Genomic DNA, 17,988 nt, shown 5'->3' on the forward strand with positions numbered 1-17,988 from the left:
TGGAGGCAGGTTAGTACTGTGGTGCATTGAAATCTAGGAATGTACATTAAAATGCAAATACATGGTTATTGGCCACTGACTCCACAGGCAATATTCAATGACCAAAAGCTGCAGATAAGATAGCTATCCCTCTTAATGATTAAAAAAGATATATAAATGGCAGTGCAATGGACTGCCAGGATTTATTTTTGACTTTGTAAATATCGACTTCAGGCAGTATAGTGGAGGACATGCCCCTGTCTACATCAATGGGGATGAAGTGGAAATGGTCGAGAGCTTCAAGTTTTTAGGTGTCCAGATCGTCAACAACCTGTCCTGGTCCTTCCATGTGGATGTTATAGTTAAGAAAGCCCACCATTGCCTCTACTTTCTCAGAAGGCGAAGGAAATTTGGCATGTCCACTACGACTCTCTACAGATGCACCATTTACAGATGCACCATTGAAAGCTTACTTTCCAAATGTATCACAGCTTGATATGGCTCCTGCTCTGTCCAAGACCGCAAGAAACTACAAAGGATCGTGAACGAAGTCCAGTCCATCACGCAAACCAGCCTCCCATCCATTGACTCTGTCTACACTTCTCGCTGCCTCGGGAAAGCAGCCAACATAATCAAGGACCCCATGCATCCTGGGCACACTCTCTTCCACCTTCTTCCACTGGGGAAAAAATACAAAAGTCTGAGTTCACGTACCAACCGACTCAAGAACAGCTTCTTCCCTGCTGCCATCAGACTTTTGAATGAACAAAAGAACAAAGAACAATACAGCACAGGAACAGGCCCTTCGGCCCTCCAAGCCTGTGCTGCTCCTTGGTCCAAACTAGACCATTCTTTTGTATCCCTCCATTCCCACTCCGTTCATATGGCTGTCTAGATAAGTCTTAAACGTTCCCAGTGTGTCCGCCTCCACCACCTTGCCTGGCAGCGCATTCCAGGCCCCCACCACCCAAATGGACCTACCTTGCATGATGTTGATCTTTCTCTACACCCTAGCTTTGACTGTAATACTACATTCTGCTCCCTCTCAGTGTGCAGTTGCCCAATCCATGCCATAACTTTTAGCATTGGGCCCCTGACCAAGATAATGTTGCATTGATGCCAAATATGCACTTCCAAAATAACACAGGAGAGAACCAGTTGACAAATAAACACAGGAAACGCTGAAAATAGTAAGAGTTCTCTCATCATCTGAATAAAGATAGGTTCACAGTTCAAGCTGACATCTCCCTGTTATGAGGGGGTAGGGGAACGGAATGCTTAGGAAAAACAAACAGAAGTGAAAAATCAGTCAGGAGTCCTCCCTCCATCTTTATTTTAGTTGCAATAATATCAAAACGTACTGACAAGTTTGCAATGGCATGATGTTACCAGACGCAAATTCATCATAGCGCGTTATACTGCTTCCTGAGATCCCCAGAGTCAAACTAAAAAGACTTCAAAATACAAGCCAATAGAAGTCATTTAGAAGATAATAGTTCGGGGCTGGGGAACTTAAATCAGAATAGTGCATTCACAAGAAAAAAAGTCAATATAGATCTCACCAGGGACCGAAAAGTCTCAGCAATCAATGCTGATTTACTTGTTAGGAAGCCTTTCAAAAGTTTAACTTATCCCCACAGGGTGTTTAATTTTTAAAATTCTTTTTCTGGGATTTGGACTAGAATCAGCATTAATTTAGACAAAAGCAAACATTTCCCAGAAGAGATTTGGAGTCAGTGGGAGTTGGCAGGCTTAACAAGTGGGACTGTCAGTCAGGAGTAAGTGGGAGTTGGAAGGCTGTCAGTCAGGTCAAGTTCCTCCTTCCTTCCCCACCTCCCTTTCAGAATTTGACTCGCTTAATCACACACACACAGAAAATATACACATATATATGTTTTATATTTATATATAAATACAGAGACAGATAGAGAGACAGGGGAGTGGCAGTAGCTTGGAGATTATTAGATCTTACTTTAGATAGATAGCTGGTTGGGTTGTGCTAACTTTCCCGGCCACACACACAGAAATATCTACATATAAATATACATAAGGAGAGAGGCAGGAGCGGCTGCAGTTTGGAGATTGGATAGAATACAGGCTGGGCTGTGCTAACTTTCCCAGCCACAACCACACACACACACAACTTCTTCCAAACTTTGTTCACTCTTTCGGAGGCGCGTGCCCGCTTGGTCTCGCGAGAGCGCGCTCTGGGTGGGTCAGTCTGTGTGTGTGTGTCTGTCTCTCTGTCTGTGTGTCTCAGTCTGTCGCTGGAGCTGATGGAGATGGCTGTGCACCGCCTCAGGCACCTCATTCTCCCCCTCCCCACACTCCTGCTCATTACCCTGGTCTCAGCAACTTCAGATCAGCCGCCCATCCCTAACGGTGAGCAACAGTCTCTCTATCCCTTTCCATCATTATAGAGCCACTCGAATCCTCCTTCACAAGTTTGTGTCCGTGTGAATTCTGTAAATTGTCGATCCCACCTTAGATTTGTTTAAAACAGTTCTGTTCTCTGTGTGCCAGGCTTCATTGTCTTGTACTAGTGTTGATTGATTTTGTGTTAAGTTTCATAATATTGATTTTTCTAAATGTTTAGAAGTTGTGAGAAAATTGAAGGATGTTAGTTTTATTTGTTAGTTTTATTTACTTGTTCATCCCCCCTTGCTAATATGATGTTTGAATGTTGCATTTGTTATTTCCAAAGTTGTGTTTCGATGCATTAGCAGGGGGCTGCCTCCTCCTTTTCACGACTGACTTAAGGCTCTGTCCTTTTTAAACAAGAAAAAGTTAAGAAACGAAACTCTTAATGTGGAAGCTGACCTCTCCCACTGTGAATGTTCATGTAGAGAGAGGAGGGACTTGTGCCATTGGGAGGCACACAAAGGTGTCCTTTATGTCCCTCTAATGTACAAATATGTCTCACCTGAAATAAATGCTCCTTGTGTTATTAGTTTGCAAGTTAGTGCTTAGTGAAGTGTGGTAAAATCTGCTCTGATCATTAGTTTTAATCATGGGTGTTTATTCAAGTGTCCAGACTTATTCATGGAAGCGATGAGTATTTGAGCTGTCTGCATGCAAAGCAGCACGTAATTCTGCTAAATGCTTTGAGTTCCTTTCTCATTTTCCAAGTATTTATTTGTGTCACTGTGTTGGAAAACAACGCCAACTGCTTCATCTCATCTCGATAAAACATGTCATTGTCGATATTTACACTGTATATAAACTTTAGATGATGCCCAAAGTTGTCTTACTCCCCGATGAAACTGTACAAAAGTAGTTTCACTGCCATAATGTCAAAAAATGCAAGCTGTGGTGTAACTATTTCTCCACCCCTGCCCACAAAAAAATGGCTGAGATATCTTTCTGTTTTAAGTATTGACGTATTTATGTCTCAGGATAATAGGAGATAGATTTGTGGTCACCATTTCTTGAATATGCTATTGATTCCTGACCTTAGCATAGGTGATGGACAAAAATGCACTCTGCTAGGGTGGCACCGTGGCACAGTGGTTAGCACTACTGCCTCACAGCGCCAGGGACCCGGGTTCGATTCCCATCTTGGGTTATTGTCTGTGTGGAGTCTGCCCATTCTCCCCGTGTCTGCGTGGGTTTCCTCCGGGTGCTCCGGTCTCCTCCCACAGTCCGAAAGACATGGGAGGAAACCGTTAGTTGCACAATGCACCTAACCATGCTAAAATCACCCTAAGTGTACCCAAACAGATGCCGGAGTATGGTGATTAGGGGATTTTCACAGTAACTTCATTGCAATGTTAATGTAAGCCTACTTGTGACACTAATAAAGGACCACATCATTGTCCTGATGTGGTCCTTTAAGGCGCGGAGTGCAGAGGACACGGATTGGTGTGTTCCAAAAACTAATTAATGGTTGTATTGATCCTCGAGTCATGATATGTCATGGTTGCAAGTGATTTCAACATCTGTGCATATTTTACGTGTGACCATAGAATCCTTACAGTGCAGAAGGAGGCCATTTGGCCCATCAGGTCTGCATCAACTCTCTGACAGAGTATCTTACCCCACCCCACCCTACCCTCATCCTATTCCCGTAAACCTGTGGCATTTACCATAACAAATCCACACATCTTGGGACATTAAGGAGCAATTTAGCACCTAACCTGCATATCTTTGGAGTGTGGGAGTAAACTGGAGCATCCAGAGGATACCCACGCAGACGTGGGGAGAATGTGCAGACTTCACACACACACACACACACACACACACAGTCACCTGAGGCTGGATTAGAACCTGGGTCTCTGGCACTGTGAGGCAGCAGTGCTAACCACTGTGTCACCGTGCCACCTGTAATCCTTTTTGATTATCCAAAACAAATAAAATCTTATATAGTGCCCTTCAGATCCTCAGCTCAGATATTTGAGCTGTCTACTTGCAAAAACATTTGAAGTGTTATTTTCGAATATTTATTTGTAAATTTGTTTAAAAGCAACCTTTATCAGTGTTGATAAAGTAATGCTTTCTGCTTCAGATTTGCAAGCACAAGAGTACCTTTGAATATATCCAGTGATCTTGCTTTGCAACCAATAAATTATTTTAAACAGTAGTTACTCTTGTAATTTAGGCAGACGTGGCAGCCAATTTATGCCCAGCAAAAATCCACAAATAGGATGTTTTCTTTTATGGTGGTTTTTGTTGAGGGTTCTGGGCTGAATAGCACGCAACGAGTAAATGAAATCTACGTAAGGGGAAGGGTTAAGAGAGAGATATGGGAGCTGGTGAAAAAGAATGGTGATAGGTGTCTGTAGGAAGGGATAGGGATATGAAAAGGTAAACCTGTGGCAGCTGAAGAGTAGGAAGGGTGATGTGAAAGAGAAGGGATGTCTCTGATTTTCCCACCCTTTGTCTCTATAATGAATCCTGCTCTTGTCTCCAGCATTTCATTTCTGTCTCTTAAGAACTGGTAGTGCTTTTGGTTTGTTAGTGTAACCCACAAAATTCCACTAAGCAGGATGGATACAAGCAATTCTTTATTCAGACAAGTTGTACAAACTGAACACCTTTTATGCTTTTAAATTTAAATTTAGCCCAGAATAACAGGATGGAAGACATTTCTGTTGCTATCTATAATTCAATGTGAGTAATCCGCATTGGAATCATAGAATCCCTACAGTGCAGAAGGAGACCATTCGGCCTATTGAATCTGCACTGACCACAATCCCACCCAGTCCCTATCCCCGTAGCTTCACGTATTTACCCTGCTAGTCACCCTACCACGGCCAATCAACCTAACCCGCACATCTTTGGACTGTGGGAGAATGTGCAAACTCCACACAGACAGTGACCCGAGGCCAGAATTGAATCCAGGTCCCTGGTGCTGTGAGGCAGCAGTGCTAATTACTGTGCCGCTATTCCGCCCTTCCTTGTGGGTGTGGTTTCACAGTAGAAATTTGGAAGTAATTTGATAGTGAAGTATCAGATTCACTCTTGGCGGACGTATTGCTGTTGCAGTAGGGAATGGGGAGAGGTGTGTTATTCAGCCATCATCAAACAACACTCAGGAAACTTGACACCATCCAGGATAAAGTAACCCCCTTCTACAAACATTTAATCCAACCACCACCACTGAACAATGGCAGCCGTATGTACCATCTACAAGATGTGCAGCAGGAAGTCACCATGGTTCCTCAGGCAGCACTTTCCATGACCACTTCCGCCTGGAAGGACAGGAGCAGCAGATAGATGGGAACAGCACCACCTGATAGTTCCCCTAGGAGCCACTCACCATCCTGACTTGGAAATATATCACCGTTCCTTCACTGTCGCTGGGTCAAAATCCTGGAATTCCATCCCTAACAGGACTGTGGATGTACATACATGTTAGGGACTGCAGCATTTCAAGAAGGCAGCTCACCACCACTTTCTGAAGGGCAACAAGGGATGGGCAATAATGGTGGTCTTGCCAACGACATCCACGTCCCGTAAATGAATTTATAAAAGAAACATTATCATGCATTTATCCTGTATCATACTTTAATTTGAGAATATTTGCTGCTGAATAGAAAATAATATATTGAAATGAATAGAACTAAAATTTTACAAAATAAATAAAATGATTTAAAAAAAATTTAAAATAATAATAATTATGGAAACTAGTTCAAAATAAGGCTTGTATTATTCAACAGGAAAGTTGCATTCATACAGCAGGTTTATTGTAGAAATAATTCCCAGTACATTTCATACAACAGTCGTCAGGAAGAAAATTGCTGGTGCACCCAGGCAGAAGAGATTAGGAGGGGGTGATCTCAAACTTGGCAAAAGAGGTGGGTTTTAAGAGTGGAGAATGAGTATGAGATGAAAACATGGGCAAGTTCAGAGAGAGAATTTCACGAGGGTGGGATCTGGTGGCTGAAGGCATGGCCACCGATGTTGAGGTAGATGCAGAAGAAGAGACAATGGGGGGGGTTGGCAGTGATGGCCTAATGGTATTAACGCTGGACTATTAATCCAGAAACTCAGCTAACGTTCTGGGGACCCGGGTTCGAATCCCATCACGGCAGCTGGTGGAACTTGAATTCAATTTTTTAAAATCTGGAATTAAGAATCTGCCGACGCGCGTGAAACCATTGTTGATGGTTGGAAAAACCCATCTGGTTCACTAACGTCCTTGCCCGGTCTGACCTCCATGTGACTCCAGAGCCACAGCAATGTGGTTGACTCTCAACTGCCCTCCAATCCCTACATATAACTAGGGACGGGCAATAAATGCTGGCCAGCCAGCGATGCCCATGTCCCACGAATGAATTTTTAAAAAAGGAGAAACTGGAGTAGAAGCAATGGAGAGTCTTGGAGGGCATTGTCAGGCTGGAGAAGATGCAGAGAAAGACAAGTGAGACCATGAATGGATTTAAACATTAGGTTGAGAATTTTAAATTTGAGGAGTTGGGAGATTCGGAATCAATGTGGTAGATGAGTGGGATTTGGGCATTTTGTTGCGGAGCTTGAGAACATCAAGAGAGGCCCACAGGATAAGAATATGCTTATTCAACACAGATTTAAGCCTGAGATGATGGCAAGGATGAGCAGGAAGTCTAAGAAATAGACAACAAGTTGAGTCCAGTATGCCACTGAGTAATGTATCCCTCAGTTGCCAATAAGCTTATTACCCACAATGCATTCCTCTCTCTGAAACAAAACACCTACATGCCTGGGATTGATGGTCATGTTGTGACTGCTGCTTGATGTGTAACTTAATCCTCAATCCATATTTAACACTTCCAAGAACACTTAATGGAATTTAGGTCGCAGGAGAAACAGAATTATTTTCTAAGCTCTTTCTTGCAATTAATGGATCCCAGTAAAAGTTTAACATTTTCCCTCAAGATACACGATTGATCAGCAGAGAATCGACTGTGCATCGCTATGAAATGGATAAACTATTTTTGACAGAAAATCATTCTGTAAGCTGGGGGTAGAGCCTTCTCATCTGTGTTACGCAATCCATATCAGGACAAATGAAGTCACTGCTTTTGTGCTCTACTGATTTATGGGATACAGATGCGGGTGCATGCCAGATGTGGCTGTACCGATGAATAGATGGGGGTGTAAGGTCGGTAAGATGACACCAGCTTCGAAGCATGTCCCGTGAGTGGTAAATAGACAATAGGCTGAAGCAGTATCTGTGGCTAGATTTCGGCCTACTCGTGGGTATTGTTTATTAGATAGTGCAAAAATCTTTCCAAAACCAGTCCCTCTCTATTATCTTTGGAATTCCATGGTATTCCTAAAAGATAGTCATGATGTGGAGATGCTGGCGTTGGACTGGGTTAAACACAGTAAGAAGTCTCACAACACCAGGTTAAAGTCCAACAGGTTTATTTGGTAGCAAATGCCACTAGCTTTCAGAGCGTGCTGCTCCTTCGTCAGGTGGAGTGGGAGATGTGTTCACAAACAGGGCATACAGAGACACAAACTCAATTTACAGAATAATGATTGGAATGCTAATCAAGCTAATCAATGCTAATACAGCTAATCAAGTCTTAAAGGTACAGACAATGTGAGTGGAGAGAGCATTAAGCACAGGTTAAAGAGATGAGTATTGTCCCCAGACAGGACAGCTCGTGAGATTTTGCAAGTCCAGGCAAGTTGTGGGGGTTACAGATAGTATGACATGAACCCAAGATCCCGGTTGAGGCCGTCCTCATGTGTGCGAAACCCCCACAACTTATCTGGACTTGCAAAATCTCACTCGCTGTCCTGTCTGGAGACAATACACATCTCTCTAACCTGTGCTTAATGCTCTCTCCACTCGCATTGTCTGTATCTTTAAGACTTAATTAGCTGTATTAGCATTGATTAGCATTCCAATCATTATTCTGTAAATTGAGTTTGTGTCTCTGCATGCCCTGTTTGTGAGCACATCTCCCACTCCACCTGACGAAGAAGCAGCACGCTCCGAAAGCTAGTGGCATTTATTCCCAAAAGGAACATTTGTCTGTGTTAGTCAGATTGCATTGGATGGTTCAAACTAAAGTTTGACGCATGAAATTTTGTTTCACTGATGCTTTCTGAATAATGAGTTTTCCTTTATTCTTGCAGTCAACTAGAACCCTGAAATGCAAGCAAAGGGTGAAGGAAGCTATATGTATTTTTTAAATCCACAAAACTATTTTTAAAAATGCACAGCATTGTTTAAAACACCAGTTAAGCTATTAGGGAGTGTGAATCTGATTAAAGAAAGCAAGAATTGAATTATTGGTAGGCGATGGCCGAGTGGTATTATCGCTAGACTATTCATCCAGAAACTCAGCTAATGTTCTGGGGACCCGGGTTCGAATCCCATCATGGCAGCTGGTGGAATTTGAATTCAGTGAAAAATAATCTGGAATTACGAATCTACTGATCACCATGAAACTATTGTCCATTGTCAGAAAAACTCATCTGGTTCCCTAATGTCCTTTAGGGAAGGAAATCTGCCGCCCTTATCTGGTCTGGCCTATATGTGACTCCAGAGCCACAGCAATGTGGTTCATTCTCAACTGCTCTCTGAAATGGCCTAGCAAGCCACTCAATTCGAGGGCGAGTAGGGATAGGCAATAAATGCTGGCCAGCCAGTGACGCCCATGAATGAATTAAATTTTTTTTAGAAAACCTTAAGCTCCATTGTCTTAGATTACAAACAACTTGGCTGTGTATTTGAGAAGAGTGACGGGTTTCTCAGGCAAGAGCATAACTTGGTTTTGGCTGAGTGGCAATGTGTGAAGAAGCTTTAGCTCACCTTAAGTTTTCTCTTTGACTTGTGTTGCATTTATCCTGATTAGCTGGAATCAGCACTTCTATCTAAGAGGGAATTGAAGTCAAATACAGCAATCTCTCTGAGACATCTGAATGAACTTTACTGGAATTTTAGTCCGCAGTGTCAGGAGTGAATGATTCACTTGCTCAAGAGGGGGGAAGAAAGACTAATTTTCTAAGAATCTTAAGCCAGTGCTTGTGTGAGATTACTGATTTCCCAAAGCGGTAGATGTTGATATATAGACAAAGAAACTCCTTCTCAAACATACTTTGGCATCTCTCACAAAACTTTAAAATTGTTTCTTATTCATTTGTTGGATATGGGCGGCGCTGGCTGGCCAGCATTTACTGCCAGACCAGAGTCACCCTCAAACTGAGTGGCTTGTTAGGCCATTTCAGAGGGTAGTTGAGAGTCAACCTGTGGTGAACCATAGATGGTTACCACTGTGGGTACTGAACCATAGATGGTCAGCACTATGGGTACTTGTACATATGTTACTGTTGTCACTGTTGGGGTTAGGGTTGGGGTGTTCTACCTGTTGGTATTGTTCTGTGGTACACTCCAGTTGGCTCCGCCTACCTGGAGGAGTATAAAGGTCACTGCACTGCCTGGTGACCCTTTAGTCTGGGATTGTATTGTTATATAGTGTGCTCCATTCTTGTTACTAATAAAAGCCTTTATTTCCCAGGTACGATCTAGCCTCCCGAGTGATTTAATCGAGCATCACAACGACATTGCTGTGGCTCTGGAATTACATGTAGGCCAGACCAGGAAAGGACAACAGATTTCCTTCCCTAAAGGACACTAATGAACCAAATGGATTTTTCCAAGGTTTCATGGTGATTCTTAATTCCAGATTTTTTAAAAATTGATTTCAAATTTCACCATCTGCCGTGGCGGGGTTCGAACCCGGGTCCCCAGAACATTAGCTGAGTCTCTGGATTAATGGTCTAGTGATAATACCACTTAGGCCATCGCCTCCCCATAAATTGAGTAAGAAAAAAGGAATGTCCTTGCATTTACATCCTGTAATGTCTTGTGAATATCCAGGGTGTTAGAAGTCATGTAGGAGAGGCAAAGCAAGACCAAATTCCAGCCCAATTAGGGAAATAAAATCTGAACAATGTTTTGATGTGTTGGGAGGGTAAGGGGTGGGACAGCCCCCTCCCCAGATTTAATTTTGGGGTGGAGAGGGGCAGGGAGAAGGCTCATGGTCAGCCCCTGCCCTTCCTTATGAGACACAGAATCCTCTCTAGCCGGTCACCCCGACCCCTATCCCATCCTTCAGTATCTTTGGCCAGGACCCTTCGAAGAGCCTTGGCCACTTCCTGGATGCTTTACAGGCAGCAAACACTCATTTCAGTGGTGTCATCAGCCATGATGGTTCAACCGGCGGGAAAAATCCCGGTGGTCAATATGGATTCCCACCCAGTGTAACTCAGTAAGGTCACTAACTCATTGTCAGTACTGTATCAGAAAGCCAGGGATGTCCAGAACTGTGCTGCAAACTGTCCAGAAAGTATAGCAAACAAAAACTAAATTTCCAAGCTCACAATATTCACTGAGGATTTACCGAAGGTTATCCACTGAAGTCCTAAAAAACCTAATAAAAGTCTCAAGAGCATAAATTGGGAAGAGCTTTGAGGCAATGATGTGAGTGAAACTACCTGTGATCCTAGAAAAACTTGAAACTATGTTCAACATTTGTCGATCATGGATTGTGGCACTCAACCGAATATATGGATAGAAATAGAGTGTCATAGATACTCTAGATACAGTGCAGGAGGAGGCCATTCGGCCTATCGGGTCTGCACCGACCACAATTCCACCCAGGCCCTATCCCCATAACCCCATGCATTTACCCTAGCTAATCTCCCTGACACTAAAGGGCAATTTAGAATGGCTAATCCGACTCACCCGCGCATCTTTGGACTATGGGAGGAAACCGGAGCACCCGGAGGAAACCCACGCAGACACAGGAAGGATGTGCAAACTCCACACAGACAGTGACCCAAGCCAGGAACCACTGTGCCACCGTGCAGCCCCTATATGTTAAATATGAGACTCAATACGAGATTTATACCTTTCATTCTTAACACAGTTTACGTTCAAGTATCTTTGACGTGTCAAATTATTACCTGTAGTATCATTCAGGGCTATAAAGTATAAGTCTTATTACCCCGGAGTTGAAATAACTTCTCCAAAATTACTCTTTCAGGATGTGACTTGGTCCAGCTTTATAAAATTGAAGAATTTAGATTGTGGTTGAGGACCAATTATTTCAATTGAATGCATGAGAAAGCAGTCGTGCTCACAAGTTACACAAGGGCTGAACAAGGTTAGCGGGTGGGTGGCTCTTCCACAGAGGATAATGGATCAGCTGATCAGATTTCTGACTCGTGCAGTGAAAGATGACTTGCAGTTTTGCTTTGAGGGCGAGCTGGACCGGTTTCTGGGTGAGACGGAGATTTCCTCGTACACTGCTTACGCTAATGTAAATACAGACTAGTGAAGTCTCCCGGTCTAATTTTGATTACCCGGGAGGCCACAAGCAAATCCAACAGGGTGTACTTGTCTTGAGACCCCTGCCCACTGCTAATTAAGTACCAGAGTGGTGGGATGAGGTGCCTAAGTGGACATTAATTGTCCACTTAAAGGCCTCAATTAGTGCACCTCACACCCTTCTGCTCAATCAATATGCTTTTTAAAAATTTATCCACTTATGGGTGCCGCTGGCTGGCCAGCAATTATTGCCCATCCTAAGTTGCCCGAGGGCAGTTGAGAGTCAAACATATCTCTGGCTCTGGAGTCACATGGAGGCCAGGTCAGGAAAAGACGGCAGGTTTTCTTCCCTAAAGGACATTAGTGATGGGTTATTCTGGCAATTGACAATGGTTTCTTGGTCATCAGTAGATCCTTAGTTCTAGATTTTTTTTTATTGACTTCTGCTGTGGCGGGATTCGAACTTGGGTCCCCAGAACATTAGCTGAGTTTCTAGATTAATAGTCTAGTGATAATAACACTAGGCCATTGCCTCCCTCAAGTGTTTCCTTTGTCCTCACCTAGGACGCTGGCCATTTGAGATTTGAAAAAGCAACACCTGGCAGGATGATGCTTTTCCGCCATTTGAACAGCGTCCAGTCCATTGTAGATTATTCTGAGGAGTTTTGCCTGAGTGCTTGTCAGATATCTTTGCCATGTGAAATAGCAGGCAGAATTATATCATTTGTCAACTGAGGTGGGAAAACTGGTGCGTAGCTCGTTGGATTCGCTGCTGCCTCTTCCCACTTAATTTTTGCCACTTAATTTTTTTAAATGCTGTGGGTGGGTCCCACACTGCCACGTTGGTGGAACACGCTCAGAATGAGCCTGCCCCATCAGTCATGTCGGCCTGCAATCTTAATCTTAAAATATAGTGTAAAAAAAAGATCCACCCCCGCACCCAAGGACACAGGGGACCCCCCTCCCACGATCCTCCACAATGGAACTCCCCCCTCCTCCCCCCCCCCCGCCAATAATCTCCCTTGGCACTGCCCCCACGCTGGCATGGTTCTTTCCAGGCATGACCCTCCTGGGGGCTGTACTTAACTGTGTTTCTCCTGTGGGTTCTCTTCACCAGGTCCCCATGTGTCAGGACCTGTTGTAAACCCTGCCAACGTGATGTTGCACAGGTGCTTTGCGGGGAGCATGTGGAAACCCCAATTTGGGAGGATGATAGAAGGGGAAACCAGCTGATATGTTAATGAAGGGTAATGGGTTCCTGACCTTTCATGATGAGATCCCCCATTACATCATTGATGGGGTCGGGGGACAAACGGAATGGGAATTCCTGCAGGTATAAAAGCCATTTGATTTGATTTGATTTATTATTGTCACATGTATTTGTATACAGTGAAAAGTATTGTTTCTTGCACGCAATACGGACAAAGCATACCATTCATAGAGAAGGAAAGGAGAGAGTGCAGAATGTAGTGTTACAGTCATAGCTAGGGTGTAGAGAAAGATCAATTTAAAGCAAGGTAGGTCCATTCAAAAGTCTGATTGCAGCAGGAAAGAAACTTGTTGTCAGTTGGTACGTGACTCCCTTTGGATTCTCTGCTCCACCAGCTTTCCTGCCTGTCGAAAACAGGGACAGAGAATCCCTGCCGGGATCTTGGATACTCTGCCAGGACTCCCAAAGTGTATCAATGAAAGGCTCACGATATTTCACCTATAGCTCAGTCATAATAAATATGCTACCATCGTCAGGGCTCATGCTCCACCCTTGACGCTGACCAAGATGTTCAGGAAAAATTCTATCCTGGTCTTGATGCAGTCGTTACTGCCACCGCGAAAGGAAAAAATGGTCATCCTTCTCGGGGACTTTAATGCCAGGCTCCGTTGTGACTCTTGATGTCTGGAGAGGAAACATTGGAAAAATGGGTGGGAAAAGCTAGTACAGATGTCCTCCTGCTGACAAAGTGTGCTCAGCATGGCCTCATTATGACAAACTCCCTCTTCTACCAGAAAGATATGCTGAGCATCCTTCCAGTGGAACCGTTTTGATTTTGAACAATGCTTTGAAATGTACCTCCACCTTCTCTGCTCTAAGGAGTCTTATATTGCCTCATAATTGCCAGAGCTGAGGAGGAACTAGTTCTCGCTGAGGGTGGTGAATTTGTGGAACTCGCTGTCCCATGGCGTGGTAGAGTCTGAATTGTTGAATGGTTTCAAGAGGGAGATAGACATATTTCTAATAAAAAGAGGGATATGGGGAAGAGGCGGGGAGGTAGATTTGAGACCAGGGAGAGATCAGCCATGATCTGATTAAATGGCAGAGCAGACTCAAAGGGCTTAATTTGTCTACTTCTGCTCCTAATTCCTATGTTCCTATTACCTAGATCGGTTGGATATATCACTATGAAATGCTTTGGGAGACCCAGAGGGTGTAAAGGTTGCTCTGTTTGATGCAAATGATCTTTCTTTTATGTTGCCTTTGTGAAGCAGTTCAAAGAATTCCCACATTGTAAACATTACTTTGAAAACAAACATCGACTTAACTCTCATATCAAGGTGTGAACTTGTTCACTTTTTTAACACGTACTTAACTTCGCAGCCATTGGTGCGCAGCCTCTCAGCCCTGCTAGCTCGTCCTACCGGAGTTTTGTGGTTCTGAAGTTTTGAAACGTGCTAAATAGAACATTGTTGCTGAATTAGCAAATAAATTCTTAAGTTAGTTTGCCAAAATATACCAATATCAACAGCTTGAAATGTATGCAAATGAAGGGAAAGGTGGATTTAAACTTTAATAGTGCTCCACAAGACCCCATGGTGTACAGCATGTGGCCAACGAGACAAAAACTCATCACCACATCCCACTCCATCAGTGTCAGCACTTGCTGCAGTTCTGTGATGCAGAATGATAAATCTTTACAGCTTTGATTAACCTTGTCTTCATGGGAGGAAAGGAAGGAATGAGTTTCTGGCGAGTGGTGATGAGAAATAAACTTCTTTAAAACTGAAACATGGGCGGCACGGTGGCACAGCGGTTAGAACTGCTGCCAGGGACCCGGTTTAGATTCCTGGCTTCGATCACTGTCTGTGTGGAGTTTGCACATTCTCCCCGTGTCTACGTGGGTTCCCTCCGGGTGCTCCCATTTCCTCCCACAGTCCAAGAGACGTGCTGGTTAGGTGCATTGGCCAAGCTAAATTCTCCCTTAGTGTACCCGAACAGGCGCCGGAGTGTGGCGACTAGGGGATTTTCACAGTGTGATGACTTTAATCAGGCAATTGAGGTTGTCCTGCTTAAGTATGAACTCCCTGATTGAGAGCTACAAAAAGATGTCCCTGATTGAGAGCTCATTGATGGCCCAATCAGGGGCCCCATGTCCTGTGTTTAAACAGGAGTGTCAGTCCCTCTGCACTCTTGATGCAGATAGAACACTGTGATACTCTGTATGTAATGGTGGGATCTTGTAAATAAAGGAACTTTGGTGACGGGACTTTCACCTCCATGGACTTATTACACACAGTAACGTTACTGCAGTGTTCATAAGAACATAAGCGTTCGGAGCAGGAATAGGCCATCTGGCCCCTCGAGCCTACTCCACCATTCAATAAGGTCATGGCTAATCTTAATAAGGTCATGTAAGCCTACTTGTAACACTAATGAATGAACTGAGTGCATCTGTTTTTAAATGCAATGGAAATGTATGTGGAACATACAAACATATGAATTAAGAGCAGAAGTAGGCCACTCAACTCCTCGAGCCTGCGACGCCACTCAATAAAATCATGGCTTATCTGAATGTAACCTCAACCCCGCATTCCTACCTGCCACTGATAACTTTTCACCCCCTTGTTAGTCAAGAATCTATCTAGTCTGCCATAAAAATACTTAAAGACACTACTTCCACTGCCTTTTGAAGAACGGAGTTCCCAACACTCACGACCTCTGAAAGAAAGAATTTCTCCTCATCTCCATCTTAAATGAGCGACCCCTTATTTTTAAACAGTGACCCCTAGTTCTAGATTCTCTGACAAGAGGGAACATCCTCTCCACATCCACCCTGTCAATACCCCTCAGGATCTTAAGATTTGACTGTTTCACCCTCCTCTCCCTATTTTCAGGTTGATATATTAATACCGTGTTTTTGCTGTTGGATGTAGTGCATTAGTTGCTCAAGTTGTCCCACCACGTAACCTTGGACACATCCACAGCTTTCGTTGTAGGTGCTTTGCCACTAGTTGAAAATCTGTAACTCTAATAAAGCAAGTAATGTAGTACGCATGTACAGGCTGTGGGGTGGCTGGGAGGTGGGAGGCGGGGGAGGGGGGGAGGTGGGTGCGGGGGCTGCCTTGGGGAGCTTCAGCTCAGCAGAAATGAGATTTGAACAAGTGCCAGGATTCAGCAGTGTTTTTTTTACAGCTAATGTAGTGAGTGTAAAATGGATTAGCAGAATAATAAACTGTTTAGAGAAAGGAAAGCAGATTTATTTATGGTCACCAAATTTCAAAACATTGTCTGAGAAATGAGCAGCGTGGCACGCAATGGCACAATGACCCCGCCATATTATTGATTGACTGATCTGACAACTTAGCAGTGCTTTGTTTAAACCTGTTAAGTTTCATCATCACCCAAATATCCAGAATCATCGACAATGTGCCAACATTTAGGATATTTTCTATCATCTCGCAAAAGTTCTCTTTACACTGATAATAAAACACAAAGATCATCTCACTTTAAAATACTATTATTTTACTGTTAATGTGAACTTTGAAAATGCATTGAGGCGTTCTGTCTTGGAGGCCGATATTTAATGTTTGTTGCGCCTGCTGATCTTTTTAAGATGTGGAGATGCCGGCGTTGGACTGGGGTAAACACAGTAAGAGGTTTAACAACACCAGGTTAAAGTCCAACAGGTTTATTTGATAGCAAAAGCCACACAAGCTTTCGGAGCCCCAAGCCCCTTCTTCAGGTGAAGAAGGTGGACTTTAACCTGGTGTTGTTAAACTTCTTACGATCTTTTTAAGAACAGCAAATAGCTTTTGAGGAAACTAAAAGGAAAGGAAAATGGTGGAAGAGTTTTTGGGGTGTGACTGATAATTTATAGATTTCTGATTGATTGCATTTTAATGGCGGGGGGGGGGTGGGGGCTGGGTGCGGGTTGCTGTATGTGGAGGGAGTGGGGAAATCTCAGCAGTGTGCCCACTAGAGAAGTGTCGATTCACTGATAGTAGTTTCTAGATTTCCGCATCGTCCTGCATGGGTGAAAACTTCCCAAGTTGCTGTCAGATTCACTGCTGCAATGGAGGTGTGCTCCGATGGTTTAAAGTTTAGTTTATTTATTAGTGTCGTAAGTAGGTTTACACTAACACTGCAATGAAGTTTCTGTGAAAATCCCCTAGTCGCCTGTTGGGGTACACTGAGGGAGAATATAGCATGGCCAATGCATCGAACCAGCACGTCTTTCGGATTGTGGGAGGAAACTGGAGGAAACCCACGCAGCCACGGGGAGAAAGTGCAGACTCCGCACAGACAATGACCCAAGCCGGGGATCGAACCCGCCTCCTCGAGCCTGCACCGCCATTCAATAAAATCAAGGCTTATCTGAGTGTAATCTCAACCCCACATTCCTACCTACCACTGATAACCTTTCGCCCCCTTGTTAATCAAGAATCTATCGAGGTCTACCCTTGGTCCCTGGTGCTCTGAGGCAGCAGTGCTAACCACTGTGCCACCATGTTGCCCTGGTTTCACATTGTTGCCACTGCAAAATCCAGCCTCGTATTCCTTCAACCATTGAAGTTCATGGAACATGTTTCCTGCCTAAAGGCAGGTCCTTGGCTCATTGCTTGCTGGTTCTTCATCTATGCTATTTCCTTGGTACATTTTGTCAGTGGTGAGTTGCCATTGCCTTTCACCCTCGGGGTCAAGCTGAGGAGATAGGTCAAAGTCTACCTCAGCCAAGTACCTGACTTTAATCTGAAAAGGCTTTGTTTGACAGCAGTCACTTCCTTTTTTAATGAGACTGTAAACATTCCATGAATCAAGTGTATGACTTGCCTTGGCTGCATTCCTGCAATGCTACTTGGCAATGAGTAATCACATCTGTATATGATGCCAATATTAAATAAGTAGTGTTCTAGCCAATGTTGCACCCCAAGGCGATATTTCTGTTCCTCAGTAACCAGACACATTTTCTTTCTCTCTCAATAAAACCTACCTTCCAGATGCTTTCAAATGTCCGGAGAAGTTGTGT

The 17,988-nt window shown here is 43.8% G+C and overlaps 1 protein-coding gene across 6 annotated transcripts in view; it reads left to right on the forward strand.

Annotated features, from left to right (window-relative positions):
- The first annotated feature begins 2,198 nt into the window (after window positions 1-2,198).
- The window catches only part of plod2 (procollagen-lysine, 2-oxoglutarate 5-dioxygenase 2), a 159,986-nt gene continuing 144,196 nt past the window's right edge, over window positions 2,199-17,988 (forward strand). For 3 of the 6 annotated variants that reach the window (XR_013496418.1, XM_078205529.1, XM_078205540.1), the window contains exon 1: window positions 2,205-2,361. Coding sequence is in view for 4 of the 6 variants with exons in the window: in XM_078205529.1 (XP_078061655.1) it covers window positions 2,256-2,361 (106 nt within the window). In the remaining 2 variants the exon portion in view is untranslated. Of the gene's footprint in view, window positions 2,362-17,988 lie in introns of all 6 variants that reach the window. The other 3 variants (XM_078205521.1, XM_078205513.1, XR_013496414.1) reach the window with 3 other exon arrangements.

Source organism: Mustelus asterias, chromosome 3 (assembly GCF_964213995.1).
Source record: "Mustelus asterias chromosome 3, sMusAst1.hap1.1, whole genome shotgun sequence".
Lineage (NCBI taxonomy): Eukaryota > Metazoa > Chordata > Chondrichthyes > Carcharhiniformes > Triakidae > Mustelus > Mustelus asterias.